Source organism: Thermobia domestica, chromosome 15, assembly GCF_964235325.1.
Source record: "Thermobia domestica chromosome 15, izTheDome1.hap1.1, whole genome shotgun sequence".
NCBI lineage: Eukaryota > Metazoa > Arthropoda > Insecta > Zygentoma > Lepismatidae > Thermobia > Thermobia domestica.
The window spans coordinates 75,056,108-75,081,613 of NC_137468.1; the positions used below are offsets into that span (position 1 = coordinate 75,056,108).

At 35.4% G+C, this 25,506-nt stretch overlaps 1 protein-coding gene across 4 annotated transcripts in view; it reads right to left on the reverse strand.

Moving 5' to 3' along the window:
• Positions 1–25,506, reverse strand: part of Nipped-A (Transcription-associated protein Nipped-A) — a 207,852-nt gene that overhangs the window by 133,465 nt on the left and 48,881 nt on the right. For all 4 annotated transcript variants that reach the window (XM_081739846.1, XM_081739844.1, XM_081739845.1 and 1 more), the window contains exons 12-18: positions 25,018–25,328; positions 13,679–13,818; positions 12,278–12,444; positions 10,083–10,228; positions 7,302–7,446; positions 2,391–2,542; positions 1,288–1,379 (exon numbers count right to left, since the gene is read on the reverse strand). In XM_081739846.1, the coding sequence (XP_081595972.1) occupies positions 1,288–1,379; positions 2,391–2,542; positions 7,302–7,446; positions 10,083–10,228; positions 12,278–12,444; positions 13,679–13,818; positions 25,018–25,328 (1,153 nt within the window). The remainder of the gene's footprint in view (positions 1–1,287; positions 1,380–2,390; positions 2,543–7,301; positions 7,447–10,082; positions 10,229–12,277; positions 12,445–13,678; positions 13,819–25,017; positions 25,329–25,506) is intronic.

Here is a 25,506-nt window from a genome sequence, read left to right on the forward strand (position 1 = left end):
TTAGACTGCTCACAGCTCATGAGAAAATTGTATTCAGTAAATACACTACTAATAAATGTAAACATAGGCCAATAACGGAATACTGTACTCAGTGTTTGGATTGCTGGGGGATATCCACCTCTATAAATCAGCAAAAGTATCGCTGGAAGATATGATCATACGGACTGCAAAATATACAATATTTGTGGTAATTTTCTTCTCAAGTACATGTCATCCTCGTGTAAAATCCTTTAGTTTGCCTAGACTGTTCTAAAAGTAACACAGTAAGAATATGCAACGTCATTATTAAATACTGAAAATTTATTGTGGACAGAGAAAAGAATTTTAAATTGCAAATATTCTGTGTAGTATTTTTTTTTTCACAGGTGATTGATTTACAACACAGACGTATTGTAAGAAGAGGATTTTCTGTTTACTGTATTGTATCAGGTTATTTTAAAATTGTGCAAAATAGTTTCTGTGCTAAATACGTATGAACAGAGAATAATTTCAGTCCGTTAATGAATAAGTTACTAAAACGTTGGGCATACAGGGTGTCCCAGGGGAAATACTTCGAAAAATGGTAGTATGGATGATTCTAAACAAAAAAGTTCATATGAACATGGGTCATAACCTCAACGGTTTGAGAGCTACAGGTCGTAAACCATTTTTGACTTCATGTTGCTCACTGTTCATCCTGTATTTGTTCTACAGAGGTGATACATAGCGGATTTGAAAGGTGCTGGAATTGCCATTTTAACGGTATGCAACATGTGACAGTGGTGTCTTTGGAAGAGACGTTATTTAGGGAAATTTGGGAATCGGTGTTGTCATCCAATTCCCTTACATGATCTTAACTTTCTCTCAATAACCTCCCTTTTATTGGGAAAGCAGTTCCATTTCTTTCAAATCCGCAATATTTCAGCTCTATAGAATAACTACAGTGTGTGCAATACGCAACATAAAGTCAAAAATGGTTCACAACCTTTAACTCTCAAACCGCTGAGATTAGGATCAATGTTCATATGAACCTTTTTGCTTAGAATCACCGATACTACCATTTCCCAAAATATTGCCCCTTCCTCCTAGGACACTCTGTATATAATATATATATATATATATATATATATATATATATAAGGGAGAGAGAGAGAGAGAGAGAGAAATATTTCTGCCGGAATAAATTGTGCGTGTACAGACTATATAGAGGTGACAGTTAAGAGAGGTTTCACCACTGTATCGTAACATACAGGTGAGAAAGCAATATGGAGCTAGGAAAGCAATTACAAACATATTAACAGTACTCACCTGTAAGTGCCATCTGATGTGCTGCTCTTGCTTGTTTATCAAACGATTTGTATGTCGGGCCCTGAATAGGATTGACTTTTCCTTCACGGAAACTGTGAACATAAAAGTATAAGTTACTTATGCTTCATAATTTCAAAGTCAGCACTCAAAATCACAAAAACTAAACTTAATTACAAGAGAGGAAATAATTTTTACATTGTGTAGGTAATGGAAGATATTTGCATAATTTTCTAGTACACATAAAGAGTCTTACAAGTTTGTAACTGTTAATTCTGTTATCTCTTCTTCCAATCCCAGTACGTATCTGCATTTTATCTATAGATGTCAATTTAGGTCAACAAATCCATTATCCACAAATATTATAATTAATAGTCCCTGTGATAACATGCTACTGTTTACATTTAAAAAAAATCTAAAACTAAGAATTATCGGGAAATATGCATTGTCTCTGCTGTAAACAATATATTTTTCCTTTCTTGTAGAAATGTAATTTTGATTGTTTCTATCCTGTAGATTTGCCAACGTAATGTTGCAATATATGGATACTCCTGAAATACTTGGAACAATGTTACCAGAAGTTTTCCGAAAACACGAAAAACTACGGGCTTTCTTGGCCAACTCTAAAGTACCATGAGAAAACAGTAATAACTCTAGCAATACTTTAATGTAATTTTACATAAGCTGTATTTACAGGGTGTCTACTAAATTCCAAAATGAAATTTCGTGACATTTTCTTTACCAAACCATAAAATTCCGTATTCTCACGAGCGAATTTGGGTGCGAATTAGGCCGAATTTTCAAGCATGCGATAGAAGCGTGCTTTGCTTGCGATTAGGTGGCATCTAAAGTCAACCATAGCCATTTTTCATGCTGAATTTTTACGTTTTATAGAACAAATTTTTCCAGTTTGTACTTATATTTGTACAAGATAAAAAATCATGACCTATAATGCTAAATTTCGTGATTTTTCCTTGACTTTCATGCCCGTTTTCTGATTTCGTGACTCTTTCGCGACTTTCGTGACCGACAGACACCCTAATTTATCAACTAAATTTCTACATTATTTGAGAACTTGAACAAATGTTAAAAGTAAAATTACTCACGCTGGATGTGACAGAAGTTTCTGCATGGTGAACTTGTCATCCTCAAGATTAAGTGATGCTACTAAAAAGCATTTAATAACTTCCCAACATTGGCGCCTATAGTAAGGATCAGTTGTACTGGACTTAAGTGCGTTAAATGCTGTCTCTATGACCTAAAATAAATAGATAAATAAAGATCATTAATTTCCTTAAAGTTTAAATAATTCTCACACTAAAGATGATATAATGGTCCTCACGAACTCCAATACAATACTTTCAGCTCTGATACAGGAAGTTATCCTTTCAAATGATTGATTTTAATGGTGGTTTGATCCTTTAATGGAGGGTATGTTATATTGTGGGCAATTAGACAGAAATGATTTTAAAACTAAGACACCATAATAATAATGGTGGAGGTGATAATGATGATGATGCGATACAATATAAACTTGAGTAAGCTTTTCAAATGTAAGACAAATTTAAAATAAAAGGTTAAGAAATTTACATTCCTCGTCCAGACCACATTACTGAACTCGTGTCTATGCTTTTTGATACCGAATATAGCGCATATTCAAAGAAATAACGCACCCCAACCAATAAAAATACGAATGGGGAAGCACGAAGCTATATTAGAGTACTGCATTCAGACGACTCAAACGAAAAGATGTAACAGGTTTCGTTATTAAAATAAATCTTAAGCACAACGGATCATGGTTATACCTTCAGGTTACAGGAGATATGTATCATTTAATGATTTATGAATTGATTGATTAGAATGTCCTTGGGACGAAATCTACTGTTTGAAGTGGAATCAGAACCGTTACTTTTTCTATCTGAGGAAAGTACGTTCACCTAGGAACAAATTCAGATCACGTGTATATATGGCACGACCTTAGCCGCGACCTCGACAAAGGACTGGTTGAGTGTGAAAGTAGGAGAGCAAGGGAAAAAAAATTACGTACACAATGTTCTACAAAAACTTAACTGGAACTGGAACCATGAACTTTTCGCACCAGAAAAGAAGCACTATACATTAAGTTATCTTGCCTCAGTTTTACTGATGATAATTGTATCCAATGCATGGTTCCACGAGTATGTAATTACCAGTACACCGTTTCATACGGGCACTATTCCTGAACACGAAGTTAGGTGGTGTGGAACTCAGAATATAATAACCTCAAAATCATACTGATAACATTCATTTAATGTGTATATCTTAAAGAGGTATAATTATTGATAAAACGCTGAATACACCCGTGGTAGCACTGTAAAATTGATAGAAGCAGAAACGCAGTAAATACTGTGCGGTGCCCCCCCCCCCCCCAAACACTTGTAAAAGTACGCTTCTCTATATAATAGCACAAACGAATGGAAACTATAGCAAAACTAATGTCATTTTAAAAGCATAAACCTCTGAATCTATAAATTCCGTTCGTACAAAATATTAAAACTAAGATATTGAAAATTCGTGCATGATTAAAGGATTCTGTTTTGGGAACTATGCACCAATGCTGCACATTAATCAATTAAAATCATTCGTAACTCATCAACTGAAATTAATTGCTGTCTAACTTAGCAGCAATAAATGTTAATGCAATTAAATGAAATCTGTTGAATTCGAATTAAATAATAAAAAGCTTAGTTGAGACTTTTCAATCGTCCTATCACATACAATTTAAATCATATACTGCCACGTTTTCAGAGGCATTAACCACAGGATTGGAGTGATTAAGAACGTTGACAAGGTCAGTAATTTCATGAAATATTTAGTCATCCACTCCTTGTAAACTCAACAGACTAAAACTCGTTCATGATTTGAGCTGCAGGTGAGGAAAAACCGAGTTCCTTGACTCTTGAGTCTTGCTTGTTCGAATTTAGCACTATTTTACAAGTCAGTTTATATAAGGTAACTAAAATAACTAAAATTTCTTTATAGCCATAATACAAGGATCAGTACAAAATTTCCCGGAATTCTGTTGTAGCTCTTTATTAACACAATATAAGTAAACATTTACTTAATCGCCTTCCAAGTTGGCACCTTTGGAACACACACACACACGCTTGCTCCACCGTTCTTGCGATTGATGGAAACACCGACGAAAGTCTTCTTTTGGTATCTTCCGAAGTTCAGCCGTCGCGTTAGTTTTGATCTCTTCTACGTTGGCGAAACGAAAAAGACCCATTTTTAGCTTTCAAACATCCGATGGTGCTAAATTGTTTTTAAGGCTATCAAAGTCTCTGAAGCAGTTTCCAAAATTTGCACATGAACTTGATGGTTGAACGTTGTTCAATGTGGAAGTTGCGCTAACTTATCACTACACACTTCTCCGTTCAGTTACACCGTATTCGTACACTGACTGTTAAGACATGTTGACACTTGTTAAAGTCATAATTCGGCAACTTAAGGACTGTATTGTACAAGATTCATTGCGACTGCATCACAAGTGCTAAAATTACAACATTCTAGGAACTTTTTGACTATCCCTCGTATATAAAAGCAAAAAAGTGAAATTTTTATAAAAGCAATTAAATGATTTTACTTATCTATGAGTGTTCTTCAAAGCAATATCTAGCGTATAAACATTCTTAGTTTTAACCAGTTAACGGAAGTTTAACAGTGTGGTATCTCACTCTTTGGATTTCTTTTCGTTACTGAATACCAAGAAATATCTGTACCGTAGGAAGAACACAAATGCATACACAGTGCATGTAATTTGTGGTAGAACTGGTACGACAAATGTAAAACATGCGACGCACAGTGGGGCGAAAACGCAAAAAGCTGGCCAAAATATGATAACTATATTCAAATTGAATGAAATTTAGTATTAAGGGGAAATTGAGGCTGCTGATTAAGATTCTGCAACTAAAGTTGAAAAAAACAAAATGGCGGAACCAACATGGCGGAATAAAATTTGGAAAAGTCGAAAAAGTCGTAGAAATGTTCTCAAAAGTGGGGATAAAGGGGTTATTGAGGTTGCTGCAACTAAAGTTGAAAAAATGAAATGAAAATGAAATGAAATGAAATTTTCAGTTTTACGTCCCACGGTTATGCCGGTTAGGCTAAAGGAGACGGTGATAATGAGTAATGAATGAAATAGTGGAATGAAGAAAGTGGGAGGAAACGGGAGAACCCCGAGAAAACCCACGCACACGGTGTTTGTCCACCACAAAGTTCACTTGGCGGGAGCAGGGTTTGAACCCGAGACCCCTAGCACCAGAGGTGAACGCTCTACCACTGAGCCACCGCGGCCCCCAAAAGTTGAAAAAAAAAATGGCGGAATAAAAAGAATGCCAACATATTTCGTAATTTTCGCAATATTTCTTTAAAAACATTCACTTTTTTCACATATTTTGATGAACAATTACTTGTTACTTACGTTCTTATTTGTTAGAAATGTATTATTACTTAAATGACATAAATTATTGGTATTTGATTCGGTTATGATAACTGGAACGGCTTGTCACTGTAACATTAAATGAACAATAATTAACATCAACACGCTTCGTAACTGGCACGTTTTGGCAGCTACGTTTTAGTCGACAGCATTAATTAATATTCCGACTACCATTCTACAAAATATGAACGTGGTGCACGAGGGTGCACATAATGTTTTCAACGCTTTAAGTTAATAAAATATATAAACAATGTGAAAAGTTTGCCTGACCTGCGATTCAAATTATAAATTATTACATCATTATTATTAATTTTTCACTTCATGCACATTCTACTTACTAGTACGATATAGGAAAACTTTACAGATTTAAAAAACTATGAACGCGTTCGAAAGTTACAACCGTTTCAACGGACGCGTCACAATTCTTCTATTGTTCTCTACGCATTTGACCTGCTGAAGGGTCTATTTAAGAGTGGCTCAGGTAGTCGGAATAAAGTAAAAATCCTATTCTATTTATGGATTTGGACCCTTCTAACATCACTCTAGCCAACTACATAAAAAAATTCCTATATTACTAACTTTCGTTTTTTTACTTTTGGCCAGCTTTTTGCGTTTTCGCCCCACTGTGCGACGTCTGGCACTTGTCATACGAGTACTACCTCAAAGTAACAGTAAACTGAATCATTATAAGGTCATTATCACTGCATGGTATATTACAACAAGCGTGGAAGTAATATACTTACTTAGTTGGTATTTCGGAAGACAGTATAAGCATCTCGTACTTGTCTGATAAACTTAAGTAACCATTATTTATATACAGACAAGAATTTTATAAGGTAAGTATGCTTCCGGGATTTTTATTTATTTGTTGTATATCGGAATTCACATGCAGAAAACTTTTGAACATTTTTCTATTGCCCCAGTAATCAGGCTACTGCACATTATCCAGCATGTTATTTATTATGTAAACTATTTTTCTTTCTTTCTCTATACTGTTACATTTCACTTTTCGAACATACTTCTCAAAAAGAGCACTGTTTCAAATTAGTAAATGGAGTCCTAAAATTATTACTGATTAATTAAATAACGATTTCTGAACAATTTATATGTTTTCTCATTATTATTATTATTATTATTATTATTATTATTATTATTATTATTATTATTATTATTATTATTATTATTCCAAATACAAGAAAGATATACATAGTATAAATGTGAGCATTTAACACGCAGTAAGAAGAAGAAGAAGAAGAAGAAGAAGAAAAACATTTGTGTCATTTTGTATTCTGACCAAACAAGAGTTCTTCTAAAGTGTAACTAAATATTTTCTTACATGGAATTTTTACCAATAATCAATCAGTACTTACTTTTTTCTGCAATTTGAAATTACTTTTATGGTTCTCCATAAAACTTGTCACGTAATTTAACCGGACTGCCTCGCAGATTTTTATACTGAAAACACAGCATCTAGTAAAAACACAACCCGAAATGTTATCGAATAAAGTAGATAATATTTAAATAATAAAATACTCACCTTCTCCACTGGAAATGCAATTGGTGTTTCATGTTCCTGGAAATGAGCCAAAATTGATGGTCCTACGGTTTCTTTGTCATTATATTCTAGTTTTTGAGGCTCAATCATCATTTTTCTGTTTCCACCACCAAATTTCCCTAAGACCCTAGTAGGAAAAAAAAAAGTAACATATATAAACAAACACATGGAGTAATTAACAATCAACTTTTACATTAAGACAATTATAACTTTGTCAACCGCAGATAAATGCCACTTTCATTGAGGTAAATTCGTTTAATGACAGGAGTCACGAACAGGAAAGCTAATATTAAACAAAATGTAATAATATAAAATTTTACTTTACCCATTTGTGACTTTCTAATATACCCTAATGCAATTTTCAGCCGTGAGTTTTAACCTTCTCGTCTTGGTTTCGAAAATTGACTCAGAATTGTGTACCGATTTTTGATCTACAGAAAGCAGTTGCAATTCTATCTTATTCGTGCTTCATTCATTTTATAAGGTGAATCATTTTCACTACACGACTTTTGTGCGTGTACTTCTGAAAATGTAAATGCTCTGTTAAAAATGTGAATTTTTAAATGGTACCTTAATTAATATCTTTCGGATGGGAGATTATGAAGAGGATTGCATGCTACCTCGGCGGTAGGTTGCTATCAGCAAGGTCACTTATGTCAAATTGGTCTTGACAGTGTATATAGAGGATTTAGACGATAATATCCAAGAAGGTGGCAACAGCTTCTCTAGTAGTTAAGGTGGCAGAAATTATAGTTACTGTATGAGAACTTTAAATCAATCCCAAGCTTAGTTAATGTGGTTTTGACGGATGGGGTTCTACGTTATAGAAGGCAGCTAGAAACAGCTAGTCTGCTGCAATATGAACTATGAAAATGATCTTTTGCAGGGCAAATAATTTCACAGGTTAAAAGAAATCCTATTCCGATCTTACGAAGCAGAATTCCTTGGGATTTAGACACGAACGAACCAAAATACCAAAATTTGCAAGGAATTTATGAAGCTGTGTGGAATGATAATAGGAGAAATGCGAAGCGAAAGATGATTTCCTCAAGCCATTAGAGGGGCGGTCGAAATGGTACGAGTAACTTGGCAAGTCATTGGAAGAGACCTACGAAAGTACAATTTGTTGACTTTGAATTTCATGTCTATCTCCAGCACTGTGATTATATGAAGCATAGACCTACAGCTTAACGTGGGATCCGAGTCACATAAACTTTTTGCTCTATTTGCTGGTCTAGTAGCTAGTGCGATTGGTATCGTTTGATAAGGAACTATATATCGAAAAACATAATAGAAGGTACGGTTATCAGAAAAGAGAAAGGGAAGATAGATGATTGATAAGTTAAGATGAAGAGGTTAGCTGAAGATCTTGGTCCGTGGAAACTTTTCAATTTTGCCCAGTGACCTATCAAAACTCTTATTATGATTATCATTATCTATACTATGCAGGAATCGAATTGGCGTTTGGCGATAAACCAATGGGTGCTCAACTCGCTATCGCTAAACTTTCGCTGAAAAATCTGAAACAGTTCCGAAGGTTTTTGTCTCTCTAAGAACGTAAACATTTAATAATTCAAGAATAGGTAAAATAATTACATCATGTATTAGTGTCTGTATTTAAATAACTGAATTACACGTTCGTTCAATTCGAATGTTAGCATTACAAGCAAGCATATGTAAAGCAACCATGCGTTTCTTGGCATTTAGTACCTAACATTTTTTGGGTGAATATTTAATTATGTCCCGTCCTTCCTAGAATCGAACCTAGAATCACTGATATCCTATAAACTGATATCAATACTCTACTACGTTCTTTTACGGTGGTGCAAAGGGGAACTTGGACAGAAAGTGTAATCTTTAAAGTCTCATTACGCCCTTTAAAAGAATAAAGGACGGATGACTAATGGAAAAAAAATGATCGCGAAATAATTGGTAGAATAATATATTGTCTGGGCTCGAACCAGAGTGCTTTCCCATTAAGCCACAGTGCTTCCAGGGAACCTTGCACATGGTACTCAATAAGTATCATACAAACAATTCATCAAATATAAATGTGACGAGGGGCATGAACGATGGCTCAGTGGTAGAACGCTCATCTCTAGTTACTGACAATTTCATGCCATGTTAGCTTGTGGTGGACAATATGTTTCTTTTCTGCTTCTATTATCCTATTATTTCACTATTTTTTTCATGCTCATTCACTTACAATCATCATTTGCCTCCTTTCAAGGGTATAATCACGGTACATTAAACTAAAGATTTCGTTTAATTTCATTAGTATTTCAATTTTCACACCATCTGTGTAGAAAGTATTCATATACTATATTTCTCAACGCTCACGTAATATAGCTACGATACTGCAGAATTTTATTTGTCAGAATTTCTATACCTCAAAAATACAAATTCTTTCTTACAAGAAAACTAAAATTCACATTTAAGATTAGAGTATAGAATAATAATAATACTAGTAACATTTTTTGTGTTTCTTCCACTATAATCACTTTACAAAAACAAAATTATCATTCCACTCCTAGTAAATCTGTAATAGTGTCTTTAATGTTGTAATAAGCTGAAATAGTAGTTTAAAATACAGTCAGAACATTAAGTAAGTTTTCCACATTTTTCATTAATCCTACATTCATTCTTTATTTTGAGCGTCCATGCAGTGACAGTAGTCGTAAGTGGAACGACATTACAAACTTAGATTTCAAAAATTTAAACAGCACAACTATTAAAAGAATGATAGTTATGGACACACTTTACCTGAATGCAACATGTGCCACCTGATCAGAAGGATTTCGCAATGTTCGCCATAGTGCCTGCATTAGTTCGGCTCTTACTGGTTGTATGTGTTCATACAAGAAGTCTGGTTGAAGATTGTCGACGCACAATTCCAAAGTACGTAATCCCTGTAAGTATATTATGATAATTCAATGTATTATACTACGAAATCATGAAAAAATCTAATGAATCTTATCTTGTTGCAAAGCAAATGAAATACATACTATGTCATGATGTACAAATACACACACGCACACATACGTACCAAAAAACAACTTTGTAGCTGTATACTCCAGGAGAATCATGAACATTTACCTATCTCTACAGATTTATTAATTGAATACAGCAATGTTTTCCAAAATTCACTCCTGAAGAAAAAAATCACAGATTGTACATTGCTAAATACTCGATTACAAATATAAAGTGTGTTTTGATATATACGAAAAATCAATATAGAGAAACATATTATCGTATCATTCGAGTTACAGCACATATATGTAAAAGTTTAACTAAGATTGTAACAAGAACATTTTGTACCACGTGACATTCAATTTGGGTGTAAATAAGCTTTTCTAAAGTTAAATGAAGCGTCTTCCTTCGTAGTCTCATTAGCATGTAAAGATTTCAGTAAATTACCTTTTCACTCTAATTCAGTACAACTCTGAAGCTGATATTACTTGCTATGAGTTCAGAAGCTTAAGATATCGATTACAATTAAATGACGAAAAATTTCAAGGGGAAAAAGTAACATGGCAAATTTACGAATATATTGTTAATCCATAACTCAACCTGCGTGTAGTGAGATACAGTTCAATTTACACTTTACACTTTACAGAATTATTAAGCCATGGTTCTGTTCTTTCTTTAAAGTTAAAATGATTCAATAACTTGGACGCTATTCGTCCTGAGTTTCTATTTATACTGAGTAGTAAGTCAGACATGCTTAAGGATAACTTACATGGGAAAATTTCGTAAATTGTTTAGTATTATTTACTAAGTATGTTAAGATTTTGTAGTACTACTTTTGATAATCAATATTTTGTAACATTTTTACAAATAAAATAAATCCACAGCATTGTATTGAAAGCTCTATCATTGAGCAACAGCGGACCAACAGTTTGACTGAACTCATATGATTCAACTCGTAATAATAATACGTATCAAATAATAATAAAAAAATATATGCTTTTATGTCTACTGGACATAGGGTCGTATATACTTCATAAAATCTTAAACCAACTTTAATTTTAATTATATTTAATTATTCTATTTTGTATATCGGGATGTCTGGTATCGTTACTTTTCATTTATTTTTAAAGCACTCTTCAACACTCTCTGCTATATGTAGTTTTACTTTAAATTTGTACGAGCGGAAACTTCGTTTCTTCACTTCATTCAACGATGTGATACTGGGCTCCTTTCTCTCAAGTTTTGGCTTTTATTTACTTTGTCTCTTAGTTTGAAATGCTTAAGTAGTATATCTACATGTAAGCAGTGATTCTTGACAGTTTGCTTTTTGTATCTTTGAAGTTTGTTTCTCAAAATTTTATGAAGACATACTGGAAGGGAAAAAAACAACACAAGGAACGTATGTACCAAAAGCCAGTTGGTCAGCACAGCCCACTGTGGACTGTAATGCTACGAAGTTTAGTAAATACACGTAACATCACTGGAAAACTTCTCAAGTATCACGACCTACCTTTGTACCGTGACGAATATCCTTTTTAACTCTGGATAGTTTCGATCAGCACTGTGATCTTGGTCACCATCACAATCATTGGCTTAACTTGATGTTTAATACGTCATTTCTGATCTTATTCTTGTAAAAGAAAACTGAAGCAGCTATCTAAACAAATAATAATTATTTTTTGTACAATCAGCGGCAAAAAACCTGCAACACAATCATGTAAGTTTATTGTGAAATGACGAAGTATTTTGCTCCAAAATAAGTGTTCACGGGAGGACGCCGAGGTTTATCCTGGCGTGATTCGTGCCACTTAGACGTTATGTTGATTCCCTGTGCTGTTAGGCGTAGTATCACAATAAACTTACATTCTCATGTTGCAGGTTTTTTGCCGCGGATTGTACCTATTTTCACTGCAACCTGAGTGCTATTCATAAATATAATTTGCGTCTTACCATCATACTTAAAATATTTCCATATCAAACATATATACCTGGCTAATTAATGTTTGAGAACCATTTAACGCTGATACTAACGGATCCATTAACATTGGAAGGTAAGGCAACAAGGAACTCAGACGAACAGGTACAGTTAAACATAACTCCACAAAGAGATCTTTCATATGTTGTTTATGTAAACCACTTTGAAGACTATTTAAGCCTAAAAAAAGAACGAAAAATCATAATTATATTTAAGCAGATAGTACAGACTAACTCATCTTAGTGATGTTCTATTTCAATTTTTCCATTACTGATAATTCGCGACTTACTCCAATCTGGCACCTTCATTACAACACTTAGAATGGATGAGTTATAAAACGTAAGGCATTACAGACGGTAGAATCAAAGCTGTATTGAAGCAACTAGTTTCTCAGTATTTGTTATAAAAGCAAGAAAACAGCGAATCTAATGAAAGTTATACAACGTTAAGGAATTAACATGTTGCATATGTTTAGGAGTCACTTCCTTCGTTTCTTTTTTTGAGAAAGAAGGTTTTTCGGTAACTGTTCGTGTAAGACAATACAATCTGACAATTTTGCTTTCTTAGACCTGTCTCAACAGTCTATCAGTCGAAGCGTCTAAAAAAAAAAGAAGACGAAAAACCGAAATGCACTTTTCGGAAAACAAAGGAATTCTTTACGTTTTCCTTTAATAGAAAGAAATTTGTTCTTATCTTAGTAACCCGAAAATAATCTTATCTTTTCTCATATGGGAGGTAATTTTGACAAAAGTATAACCCTGATCATTAACATCGTTCATCATCAACAGAACATTTTCTTAGACAATGTCCCGAAAATGCAGTTCTACGAATCATTCTCATTTGAATTTTTATTTGAATCTATTACTTCACCTTCCCGTACGAAGAATTTTGGTTCAACACAAGTACAGGAAATTCGTAAGTTCAATTTGGAATAGTAAATACAAAAATTATTGTTCTTCGAATAGCTCAAGCTTCAAACATGGTTTCACCTAACCATCTCTCTCTCTCTTCCTTCCTTTCGTTAACATCTTAGGAACTCATACACGTGGTGGGATATTGTAATATACAAAAAATGATGTTATATCATTTAAGAAAATTTAGAATGAAAATTTTCTGGTAGATTTTAGTGACACGACAACGCCTTTTCTACGCAATTTTGCTAATGAATGGACGAACACCCAACTGAACTAGCAGGATCATCTACTGCGGATAAAAGGACCGGGTATTTGGATTTTTTTTTTAATTTTTTTTTTTTAAAGACGGGAGAGGTACGAGTCTAAAAATAAATTGCAGTCAAAGTGAATTATTCTTCCTCTTTCTTGAATTTGAAATAGCAACAAAAATAATATGAGTTTCAGACTAAATATTGAGCTCAAACTTTAGTCTACAAAAGTGCAAACAAAATAATATTTACCTTGCAAAAGATTAGGTAATAATGGCAAGAATTCTTGATACAACAAATCATGACTACCACCACCAATAGATCTGAACAGTGCTCTCAGGAGTAGAAAGTAATTATACGGTTCCTTGGCACTCATTGCCAACTCCATAGATCTAAAACAGTAATAAAAAAAATACAATTTCATTAGCAATACAAAACTTCCAACAGGGGATGTGAAAGTAAGGATTTGATAACACCATAATAATAATAATAATAATAATAATAATAATAATAATAATAATAATAATAATAATAATAATAATAATAATAATAATAATGATGATGATGATGATGATGATGTTCCCAGAGAGGAAAGAAATATTGAATTAACGTAACACACAAGGAGGCACAACGTAAGTCACTTTTCATTAGCAATATTTTCAATATATATCGGATGTTCTAACCTTCTCTGGAGACAAATTGCACTATGGCAACGTCGCAAATAAAGTACCATAGATTAGACCTACCAATCAATCAAATAGTTATATCGATTCTTTCCAGATGGAAGCTAAAGTCGATATTGATTGACTTTACTAGTCGATTGATACTAGCATTACTTATTAGTGTAACAATCGATTCAACTGCTTGTTATATTCGTAGAGTAATGCTAATGGCTCCAAGTTAATATCTGTAACGTTGCCACATTGTGAAATTTTGATTCCCCATAGCAGCTGGAGGAGGCCCCGAAGGGCATACTATCATATAATATTTTCGATTTATTTTGGCCTATAGAATAGTGCTCTGTGGTCTGTGGGCGCCAATTTTAGAACACACGATATAATATATATACAGTGGGTAGACAGCGAATTAGGAATTTTCAACGTTCGTTACTGAATTCTCTATGTCTGTCTGTTGTTTGAGATTTTTTAAATTTCGATTCCTGCATTCGATAAAGCATCAAAAATTATCAGAGAAAGTAATTAAATTTTTCGCGTCACTTTTACCGTTCCCGAGATATTGGCCAAAATATGGCCGATTTCCAGAGATTTATGGAGCCATATCTCGGGAACCGTAAGTCATAGAGAGATAATATTGGTGTTGATCAATATCTAAAAGGATGGTGAACATTTTGGTATAAAATAGTAAGCGGTGGCCACTGACTGTCTACTGGCCAACAGGCCATCGTTCCCCAGATATTGGCCAAATAAGTTCGAATTTCTAGATATTTAAGCAGCCATATCTCGAGAACTGTATGTCATATTAGAGAGATGATATTTTGCTAATTTTTGCGAGAAAGAGAAGAAGGTGCAGATAAAATTATTTATTTTTACATCTAAGAACAATGACAGCTATCCTTCCTGCTCCATCTCTCCATTCTTTTTAAGTTCGTTCTGGCAATGCTCTTGAAGCATTCTCAACTGGTTAAGTTTGAATCCTTTTCAGGAGTTTGTAGCAACTGTATATTCATATAGGTTATTTGTCTGAGTGAAAATGAATGTAAGTATCTTCTGTTGACTTGTCGGAAGTGATACATCAGTGCTCCACTGTTAAAGGCCGTTGAGGTCCAAGTGCTTTTCTTTTGATAGTGTGTGTAGGTTTGTATCTTTCAGTTTATTCACAAGAGTGAGAAAGGAAGTTGCTTTGTGGAACTGAATTAGATGAATGAGCAATCGTTAGAGTTTTCCAAGTGAATATAGTCTTAATTTGGAGTGTCCTGTGTGATTAATAAGACAATAATAGGAATGGGTAAAGAAGAGACTTGAGTCCAAGTAAGAAAAAAGAAATTGCTGTTATGATGAAATTATCTAACTTAAAAGCGTGTGAAATAGCCAGGAAATGTAACGCTTCCCCCCACAAAGTATTGGAAGAATTAAAAGACTTATATCTAGGTGCACCAATTACAACAGCAAGCGACAAAACTATAGGTGACTGAGAAAAACGACGCCAAGGGAGGACCGAATGCTTAAGAATATTACGCTGTGTAACCGAAAGGCTAATGTTCAGAACATTCGTAATTGCTTGAGTGATGCAGGTTGTCATGTAAGCACAAAGACAGTTCGTTGGAGACTGCACGAGTGTGGTTTACGATCCTGCCGTCCAACAAGAAAGCCGAAGTTAACACCAGCCATAATGAAAAAGCGCTTATCTTGGGCTTTGATGCATACAGATTGGACTGCCAATGATTGGTCAAAGGTAAGTTTCTTCATTCTATCCCTTTATGAGCGAATTCAGAGCTTTGACCACACACTGTTGCAGGAATAGTCAATATTTAATCACAATTAACAATAATATGCAGTTACTGCTTTTCAAAAATAAAGTTTACTCCATGCGTTTCCTTGTTGCAGGCGTTTCTCCGAGGTGTTGACGGTGGAAATTATACAAGATCGGTAGCAACTTCTGTGGAGACGACCAGAAGAGGAGTTTGCTGTCTGAATGCGTTAAGGAATCTGTGAAGCTTCCCAGCAAACTTATGATCTGGAGTGTGATATCTGTGAATGTCACTGGGCCATTGTATTTTGTTGAGGGCACTATGAGGAAGGAACAGTACAAACATATCTTGAATACTTGTCTACTTCCTCAAATAACTAAATGGTACCCAGAAAACGATGGAATCTTCATGCAGGATGGAGCACTCTGCCATACTTCAAAACTCATCATGAGTCATCTGCAGCAGCTCGGTATTAAAGTGTTGGACTTGCCATGGAACAACCCAGATCTCAATCCAATCAAAGGGATATGGAATACTATAAAGAATAAGGTCAGTAGTCTAGTCTGCACTAATATTCCTGAACTTACACAGCACCTTAAGAGAGTATGGCAATATGAAGCAGCTATTACTGAAATGGTAGCACGGAGTATGGAGAGTATGTCGAAACGCATTATGGCTGTTATTAGAGCAAAAGGTGGACCTACCAAGTAATAACTGTCGCCAGTGATATGTAAATATGTACATTAGCTATATACTTTTGAAATATGGATAAGCGCATTGTAAATATAGTCTACAAAGTGAAATATAGTTATAAAATATACACATTTGTTTGTAATTCCTAATTCGTTGTCCACTCACTATATATACAGGAGGCCTAAGGGGGACAGAGGGGGCAACTGGAAAAGTTTAAATGGGACCTCTCAGTTTTTAGTGCAGATTTAAATGCTACACACAAAAATACGTAACTTTTACTGGAGACATTTTTCTATATTCTTGACAGATGGCACTGTAATCGCGAAAAATATGTTTTATTAAGTAACGCAGCAGAAAGATCGGGACAGGAAAATATCTCGAGAAATACACGTCCGAGCATGAAAAAACAAAATACGTGTCAAATATTTGTTCAATTTCTATTTAACTGTGTGCAAACCAATGCTCCTTGGCGCCCCCTAAGGGGGCAACTTGAAAAGTTTAAATAGGATCCCCCCCCCCAGTTGGTAGTGCAGATTCAGATGCTACATACAAAAATACGTAACTTTTATCTGCAACATATTTGCTCGATAGATGGCACTGCAATTGCAAAATCTCGGTTTCATCGAGCGACGCAACAGAAATGTCGGGACAGTGGAATATCTCGAGAAATACGCATCTGGGCATGAAATTAAACACAAATATATGGGTCTAATATTTTTGATCCCTAAAGTGCGTGTGTGCAAATGAATGAACTTGGTCAACACCTAGAGGGGGTGGGTGGAGGGAGCACTTGGAAATATGACATGGGAACCTCTAATTGTTACTGAAGATTCAGATGCTGTACACAAAATCGACGTAACTTTATCGGAAAAGTTGTTTTGTGTTCTTGACAGATGACAATGTAATATCAAAAAACTGTTTTATCGAGTAACGCATGAAATGTACTTTCGAGCAAGAGATACAAATACTGTATACCTGCAAAACGTTTATTTGAATTGTTTTATTGCAGTTACCATTACTGCAAGCTGTAATCATGAGCGTTGACAAATACGGAATTATGGGGCATTTGCTCCCTCTGGAATTGCTCCTGATTTTGATAAACTACCCCTACATGTGAGAATCATTGTGCAAAATTACCTTTTTAATGGTAGTTTCGCCCCCCTGCTTCCGTCTTCTGAAACACCGTGCTTCCCTCTCCTCGGAAAAAGCCTGAGGGCGCCCATGACTGTAATCGCAACAACTAAATATTTCTTTCAAAGTGCACAGAAATGTTGGAGTTTAACACGTAAGCAATATTTCAAATTGAACTTTGTGCCCCCAAGTTCTCCGCGAAACGGAGGCATTAAAATCAAATCAAACAAGCATGAAACTACCCTAAATGCCAGAAGAGTTGTTTTTATATCGAAGCAACGTTAGTCATCGACATGTATGTCAAATAAGTCATCGAAATAGAGCTGGTAATTGTGTTTGTAGTTGCTGTTTAGTTCCTTGCGGAGTAGCCTCGGGTTAGTTTTGCATGGAAGACACTGCACAACTGTTTTCATCAGTGCAAAATTAGTGACCTGTTACGGCTGAGAGACGGTAGCAAGTAGTGTGGAATGAGTGAGAATCGAACTCCTGCCAGAGACTTCCTTATCACGAAGTCTTATTCTGAATACAATTCGAGATGTTCATTGTGAGTAAGTGTCTTGTAAATTAAGTGCACTTTCGTGGTGAACGTAAAGTCAAATTGTGATGATCTCCAAGTGCTGGACAAGTATTAACTACTTGACGACATGGGATGGCCACTCTTTCTGAGCAAGACAGAATAATTATTTCGATGATGCGCGGATGGGATGATCGCCTCTATGCTGAAGTTAGGACGCTATTTAACCAAGCATTTCGCAGTCCAAACGATCTCATTTCAAAGTTATCTGTCGAGTGGACCGTGTGGCGCTTCGAGGAAACGGGAAGTGTAAAGAATCGTCGAATTCCTAGGCGTTCAAAGTCATCGACTACGGCCGAAAAACAGTTGACGTTGCATTATCCTTCGTTGAAAACCCTCACCTGAGCACCCGTAAAGGTGCTCAACAACATGATATCAGTCACATGGCTATCCACAGAAGGCAATCAAGTTCCACCCGTATAAAATTCATCTGATACACGAGTTAAACGAAGATGACTTCGACCGTCGTATGGAATTTTGTGAACAGATGATGAGGTGCATTGAGGACAATCTTAACTTTCTCACTAGAATTGTTTTCCAGACGAAGCCACTTTCGAATTAACATAACTAGACATAACTAGAATTAACATAACAGACATAACTAGATTTTGGGCTGACTGCGATCCTCATTGGTCGGTTGAAGTACATACCATATACCCTCAAAAATTGAACGTCTGGGAGGGAGTGATGAACACCTCCATAGTTGGACAATTTTTCATTGACGGAAATTTGAATGCTGGAAAGTATGAAGATATGCTGCGGAACGACGTACTTCGAGCAATTAGAGACATTGTAGCGGATAACTTAGCCGAAACGTGGTTCCAGCAAGATGGTACGGGCCCGCACTATGGTGTAAATGTTAGACAATTTCTGAATGAGCAATTCCCCCAAAGGTTGACTGGCAGATGAGGTGAAACTTAGTGGCCAGCTCGTTCTCCCGACTTGTCGCCACTGGACTATTTTCTCTGGGGACATTTGAAGAATCGTATGTACGAAAGGAACCCTACCAACTTAGATGAGCTTCGGTAAAGTATTATTGACGAAATTGCACTCATTAGGGCTGCTGTAGATGGATTCTATCATCGAATAGGGAATTGTCAAATCGAATAAGGTACGCAATTTGAGCACTTACTATAACACACTGGTTACTGGGAAATATCGTAGACACCAACAAGCACCCCGACGGTGAGAGGCGAGGTGGTGCACCGACAGAATAGACCCAGGAGGGAATATACAGATACTCAGATACGTTCATGTAGCTGTTCCTGTGTAGCACTACAAGTAGTTAATTTATCGCCTGTTGCTATATCTGATGTACACATTAGGCCTTTCCACTTCAATATGAATGTTTAATTTTAAACTTTAGTTGTTTCTCTGATTATTTCCTGCTAAGGTGACTAGAATAAAATATTTTCGATAACAATTCGGCATGTCTTTTTGTATCTTTTGATCGGAAGCGCATTTCGTGCATTACAGCGATAAAACGTAGTTCGGCTCTAGTTTTGCCACTATAGTGTTATCTCTCAAGAGCACAAAAGAACTTTTCAGATAAAAGTTGTATATTTGTGTGCTTTCCATCTGAATCTGCAATCACAACTGCGGGGTCCTATTTCAAATTGCCCCCTCTGTCTCACTAAGGTGTATCCAGATGTTTTCATTTGCACACACACACACACACACACACACTTTAGAAATCGAACATATTAGACCCATATATTTGTGTTTAATTTCATGTCCAGATGCGTATTTCTGAGATATTCCATTGTCCCGACATTAAACTTTTCAAGTTGCTCCCGTTTGCCCCCTTAGGGGGCGCCAAGAAGCATTGATTTGCATACAGTTAAATAGAAATCGAACAAATATTTGACACGTGTTTTGTTTTTTCATGCTCGGACGTGTATTTCTCGAGATATTTTCCTGTCCCGATCTTTCTGCTACGTTACTCAATAAAACAGATTTTTTGCGATTACAGTGCCATCTGTCAAGAATACACAAAAAGCTTTCCAGTAAAAGTTACGTATTTTTGTAGGTAGCATTTGAATCTGCACTAAAAACTAGGGGATCCCATTTAAACCTTTCAAGTTGTCCCCCTTCTGCCCCCTTAGGGGGCACCCGGGTGAATTCATTGTTTCACCCCGAAATAGAATTTAAAAATACATTTGCCACGTGTTTTTGTATTTTATGATACGACGTGTATTTCTCGAGATATTCCACCGTTCCGATCTTTTTGTGACACCCTGTATATATATATATATATATATATATATATATATATATATGAGGAGTGCCATATATATATAAGGTGGCCCATTTTAATCTTTCCACGGAAATATCTCGAAAACGGTTGAACATAAATGAACTGAACAAAAACTCAAATAGCAAACACCATGGGCCAAATCGAATGGTGATGTCGCGATGCCCCCTGGGCCGCTCTTCAAGGGGGCCCCGGGGCCCAACTTTAAAATTTTAAATAGAAACATGAAGCGAGTGACACCTCGTTCGGTAGACCTTTAAAAACTAAAAAGAGATGTGGCAAAAGATTTTTCATATCGGTCACTATATTCAAAATAGCCGCCGAGATATGTTACCTGTATTAGATAAACGTCCAGTACCACTAATATGAAAACGGTTGAACATAAATGAACCAAACAAAAACTCAAATAGGAAAGCCATGGGGCAAATCGAATGATGTCGCGGTGCCCCCCAGGGCCGCCTTTTATGGGGGCCCAGCTTAGAAATTTTAAACGAAAATATGAATCAAGTGATACCTCGTTCATTAGATTTTCATACACTAAACAGCGTTGTGGCAAAAGATTGTTCATATGGGTCACCGTTTTCAAAATGGCCGCCGAGACATTGTGCCTGTACCAGATAAAACGCCCAGTACCACTGATATGAAAACGGTTGAAGATAATAACGGATGAACAGAATAAAACTCCTATAGGAAATCACAGAGGGTATTTATCATTTTATGGCTCGAAAATGTTGCAACATAGATGATGATTAGAGTAAAAGTGCCATAATGCAAAGGAGGAAATCTAATTCCTAGAAAATCATCGTACCAATGTCCTTCGTAAGTGGGTGAAGCGGAACGGGAAGGAACGGTGAAATTGCAAAACAGAACCTTAGCTTTCGCAAATTGTATCTACACAACAAAATTATCTGAAATGAGTTTTTATAAGAGATAGATGTCTGTAATGGAAAAAAGTAGGTAAAATTCTTGTTAAATGGTACCTTTCATTTTGATTGCAGACAATGATTTGTGCATAAATGAATAAACTGAAATGCGAAACCAATTTGTTGAACAATGCAATTTTAGAACAATGTGTACAAACGTTGGTTTTCCTCAAAAGTCGTCTGCACAATATCGGTTCATTACAGTACCAGTCACTTGTACACCTAAGTGTTTCTGACAAACCATACATATTGCAAGTAAAAGTGGGGTTCTCATTTGAGATTTTACCATTCATTCCCGCTTCACTCACTTACGGAGGGAGATCGGAAAGATAACTTTCTAACCATTAGATTTTCTCTTTAGCATTATGTCACTTATACTTTAATAATCTTTTTTCTCCGTTGGATTATTCTCGAGGCGTGGAATGATAAATACCCTCTGTGATTTCCTGTACGAGATTTATCCTGTTCATTTATTTCCAAACTTTTCATATTAGTGGTACTGGACGTTTTAAACGATCAAGGCACCATGTCTTGGCGGCCATTTTGAAAACGGTGACCCATATGAACAATCTTTTGCCACAACGCTGTTCAGTGTATGAAGATCTATCGAATGGGGTATCACTTGATCGATATTTTCGTTTAAAATTTCTAAGTTGGGCCTGGGCCCCCATGAAAGGCGGCCCTGAGGGGCACCGCGACATCATCGTTCGATTTGTCCCATGGCTTTTCTATTTGAGATTTTGTTTCGTTCATTTATGTTCAACCGTTTTTATATTAGTGGTACTGAACATTTATCTGATACAGGTAACATATCTTGGCAGCCATTTGAATACGGTGACCGATATGAAAAATCTTTTGCCAAATCGGCTTTTAGTTTTTAAAGATCTATCGAACGATATGTCATGTGCCCCATGTTTCCATTTAAAATTTTAAAGTTGGGTCCCGGATCCCTTTGAAGAGCGGCCCTGGGGGGCACCGCGACATTACCATTCGATTTGCCCCATGGTATTTCCTATTTGAGTTTTTGTTCAGTTCATTTATGTTCAACCGTTTTCGAGATATTTCCGTGGAAAGATTAAAATTGGCCACCCTGTATATATATTCAATATAACAAAGGAGAGCTTATTTGTTTATAGAATAAATTATACCTATAACATTGTCTTTACTCTGTAAAAAAGATCACTATACAAACCCACAGCACTGAACCATTCGAAATAAATTCTGAAACACACAATTTACCTCGAACTGGGTTTCCATTGTATCACTTCGATTAAAATGAGTATCCTCAGGAGACACGGGGTTCAAAATTTATACTAAAAATACATTATCTCAGGAGCCAATAGAATATCTAATTAGGAAATAACTGGACAAACGCTCCAATGCTTTCGAAAATTCTGCTCTTAAGGGGCAGGGCAATTTCTATTATATTTCTCATTTTGTAGTTATAAAATGACAAAAATAAGGAAAGGGCTGAATTATTGAAAATAAAAGTTTGGTATAGTTGGCACTTGGGTCGACCTGAGTTTTTATCATTAACTTTAAAATGCGTAGAGTAAAGGCAAGGGGAAGGAGGAATGGGAGATAATTTTTTTCTCTCCAAGAATAATAGCACCACTGTTTGAAAACAATTTCTGAATATATTCAGCACTTGAATGGAACTGCATTTTTATCACTTCATTTAATTTCAATTTAAATATACATCCTAAGGTGAAAACGGGATTCAAATACACCTTTCAAATATTTTACATAAACTTAATCTTCCTATGCAAAGAACGGTCATTTCAGCTGATATTTATTTAAATAAACTTTTGGTTGCCTGGCCGTAAACACTTATAAACTTAACGTGTATTATCAACTGCAAAACCTTCTCCTTAATTATATACAGGGTGTCTCAAAAGTCCCCTGACATAGGGTAACTCTGTTACTATAAGAGTTACGATAAAATGTAAGAGGAGAAATCGTCTCCAAATATGATGCTTTCAATCTGAAGTGAAGGAATTTTTTAAATCGGACGAGCCGTTTGGACTGCATCCTCTTTATGCGCCCAATGTTAAATGAAAATGCAACGTTGCCATTTACCTGGACCCACAACCATAAGTGAATGAAGTTACTGTCTTTTACGCTAACGTGTCGATGGCCAGCCCCCATTTCAAATAATAACTTAATTCACTTTCCCCTCTTACATTTTGTTGTAACTCTGATGATAAAAGTTACCCTATGTCAGGGGACTTTTGAGACACCCTGTATATTGCTGCAAATGCTTAAAGGATGCTATTTTGGGGATTAGATAGTTTGTACTTTAGCGAGAAGTTGCATCCTTCAAGACTGCCTTTTCTACCAGCTACTCGCTGGTAACGTACACTCATGTCCAAAATTATTGTCGCATGTCTATAAATGTGTTGTTGTAGGAATATAATTTGATAACGAATTCGCCCGGTATTTCTTATAATGTTAGTATGTGTATAATCGGCAAAGACATGTATGTGGAAAATTTCATGTCAAAAGAGCAGTAAATAAGAACAATAAAACGAAAATAAAACTTTCTTGTCCATTTAGCAACATTTTATTTTACTCATTCTAATTTTTATATTTATATTTTTTCCTATGAAGTTTACCACAAATATACATTTCCCGATTACACACATAGTATCAGTATTAAAAGTACCCTGCAAAATCATTATCGAATTATATTCTTACAAGAAAATAGTTATAGATATGCGACAATCGTTTTGGACATGTGTGTGCCTCCTTATTAAAACAGCTAGTAAAATATTACATGTACTGGTGTATTTCTTAAGTGAATGTGATAGCACATAAATCTCTCTCTCTCTCTCTCTCTCTCTCTCTAACCTTTCTATTGAGAACTGATGCCTTCCTTCTATTGGAACCTGGACAAGGTTTCTCCATAGATTTGGATGAATTTAAAGTTTTTGATCTAACTACTGTCAGTAAGACTTAGTATAAGGCTCAGCTTATCTAATACGGCATCCAGCTCGTCACTTTCCTAAAACTCTCCTAAACTCACACTGAAGTTTTGAGATCCTAAGTTTTTATATGACGGAAGGATGGATAGTCTTCCTGGTCATAAACATGGAAATTGACTGTTCTGATGTCCAAATCCCAAATCTTTATGTTAGCGCGAAACTGTCAGCGTGAGAGAATTATGTGTATCAGCATTGTATAGTAGGAAGTGTTCAACATTGTGTATAAGGAGATGCGTATACAATTTCTACATTTGTTATCTGACAAACTGTTATACAATAAACATACACAACACACATGACATCCTACTATTCTTCCGTTCTGAATAAATTAAGAAAAACAATTTGAAATAAATCATCTGTGAATAATCATTGAAATATTGGTTTACTATTTATACATTATAAATTATTGATTTAAAGTTGGTTCCACCACAATACGTACTATATATATATATATAACGATATGTAAATGCAATTTTCTACTTCGTAATGTCATGTGTCCACACTTCTGTATTTCTATCAAACGTCTGCATATGACAGATAAGAATATTATTCTAGATTTCATTTGAACGACCTTTATACACTGTATTACGCTCTGGACTCTTACCTGTTAACTATTTGATGCAGATGGGGTTTCAACATTTGTTCATTCTCTGTTGGAAATAATGACACACTTCCAAATACTAATTTGAAAAGCTTTAAATACAAGTTACTACGTTCCATGTTGTTCCCCATCTCTTCCATTCTCTCAAGTAAATACTCGACTAAAACAGTAGCAAATATAGGAGAAGTCGTTGAGTTTGCTAAAAATGAATTGCACACAATTTGTAAAGCGTAATTTTTGTAGATTCTTTCAACCATATAATCTATGGTTGTAGAAAATATTTCTTGAAATGTCTGTTGGTTCATCATGCCGAACTGAAATAAAAGAGAAACGTAAATTTTATGTATATATAATACCAGAGAAGTGAAAATGTGAAATTTGGACAAATACATCCCTGTCACGAAAGCAAGGGATATAAAGATTGAAATACGTATCGTAAGTCGGGGTAAAGGAGGGTTTAAATTTTATACCAAGAAAAATGAGTACCTCATG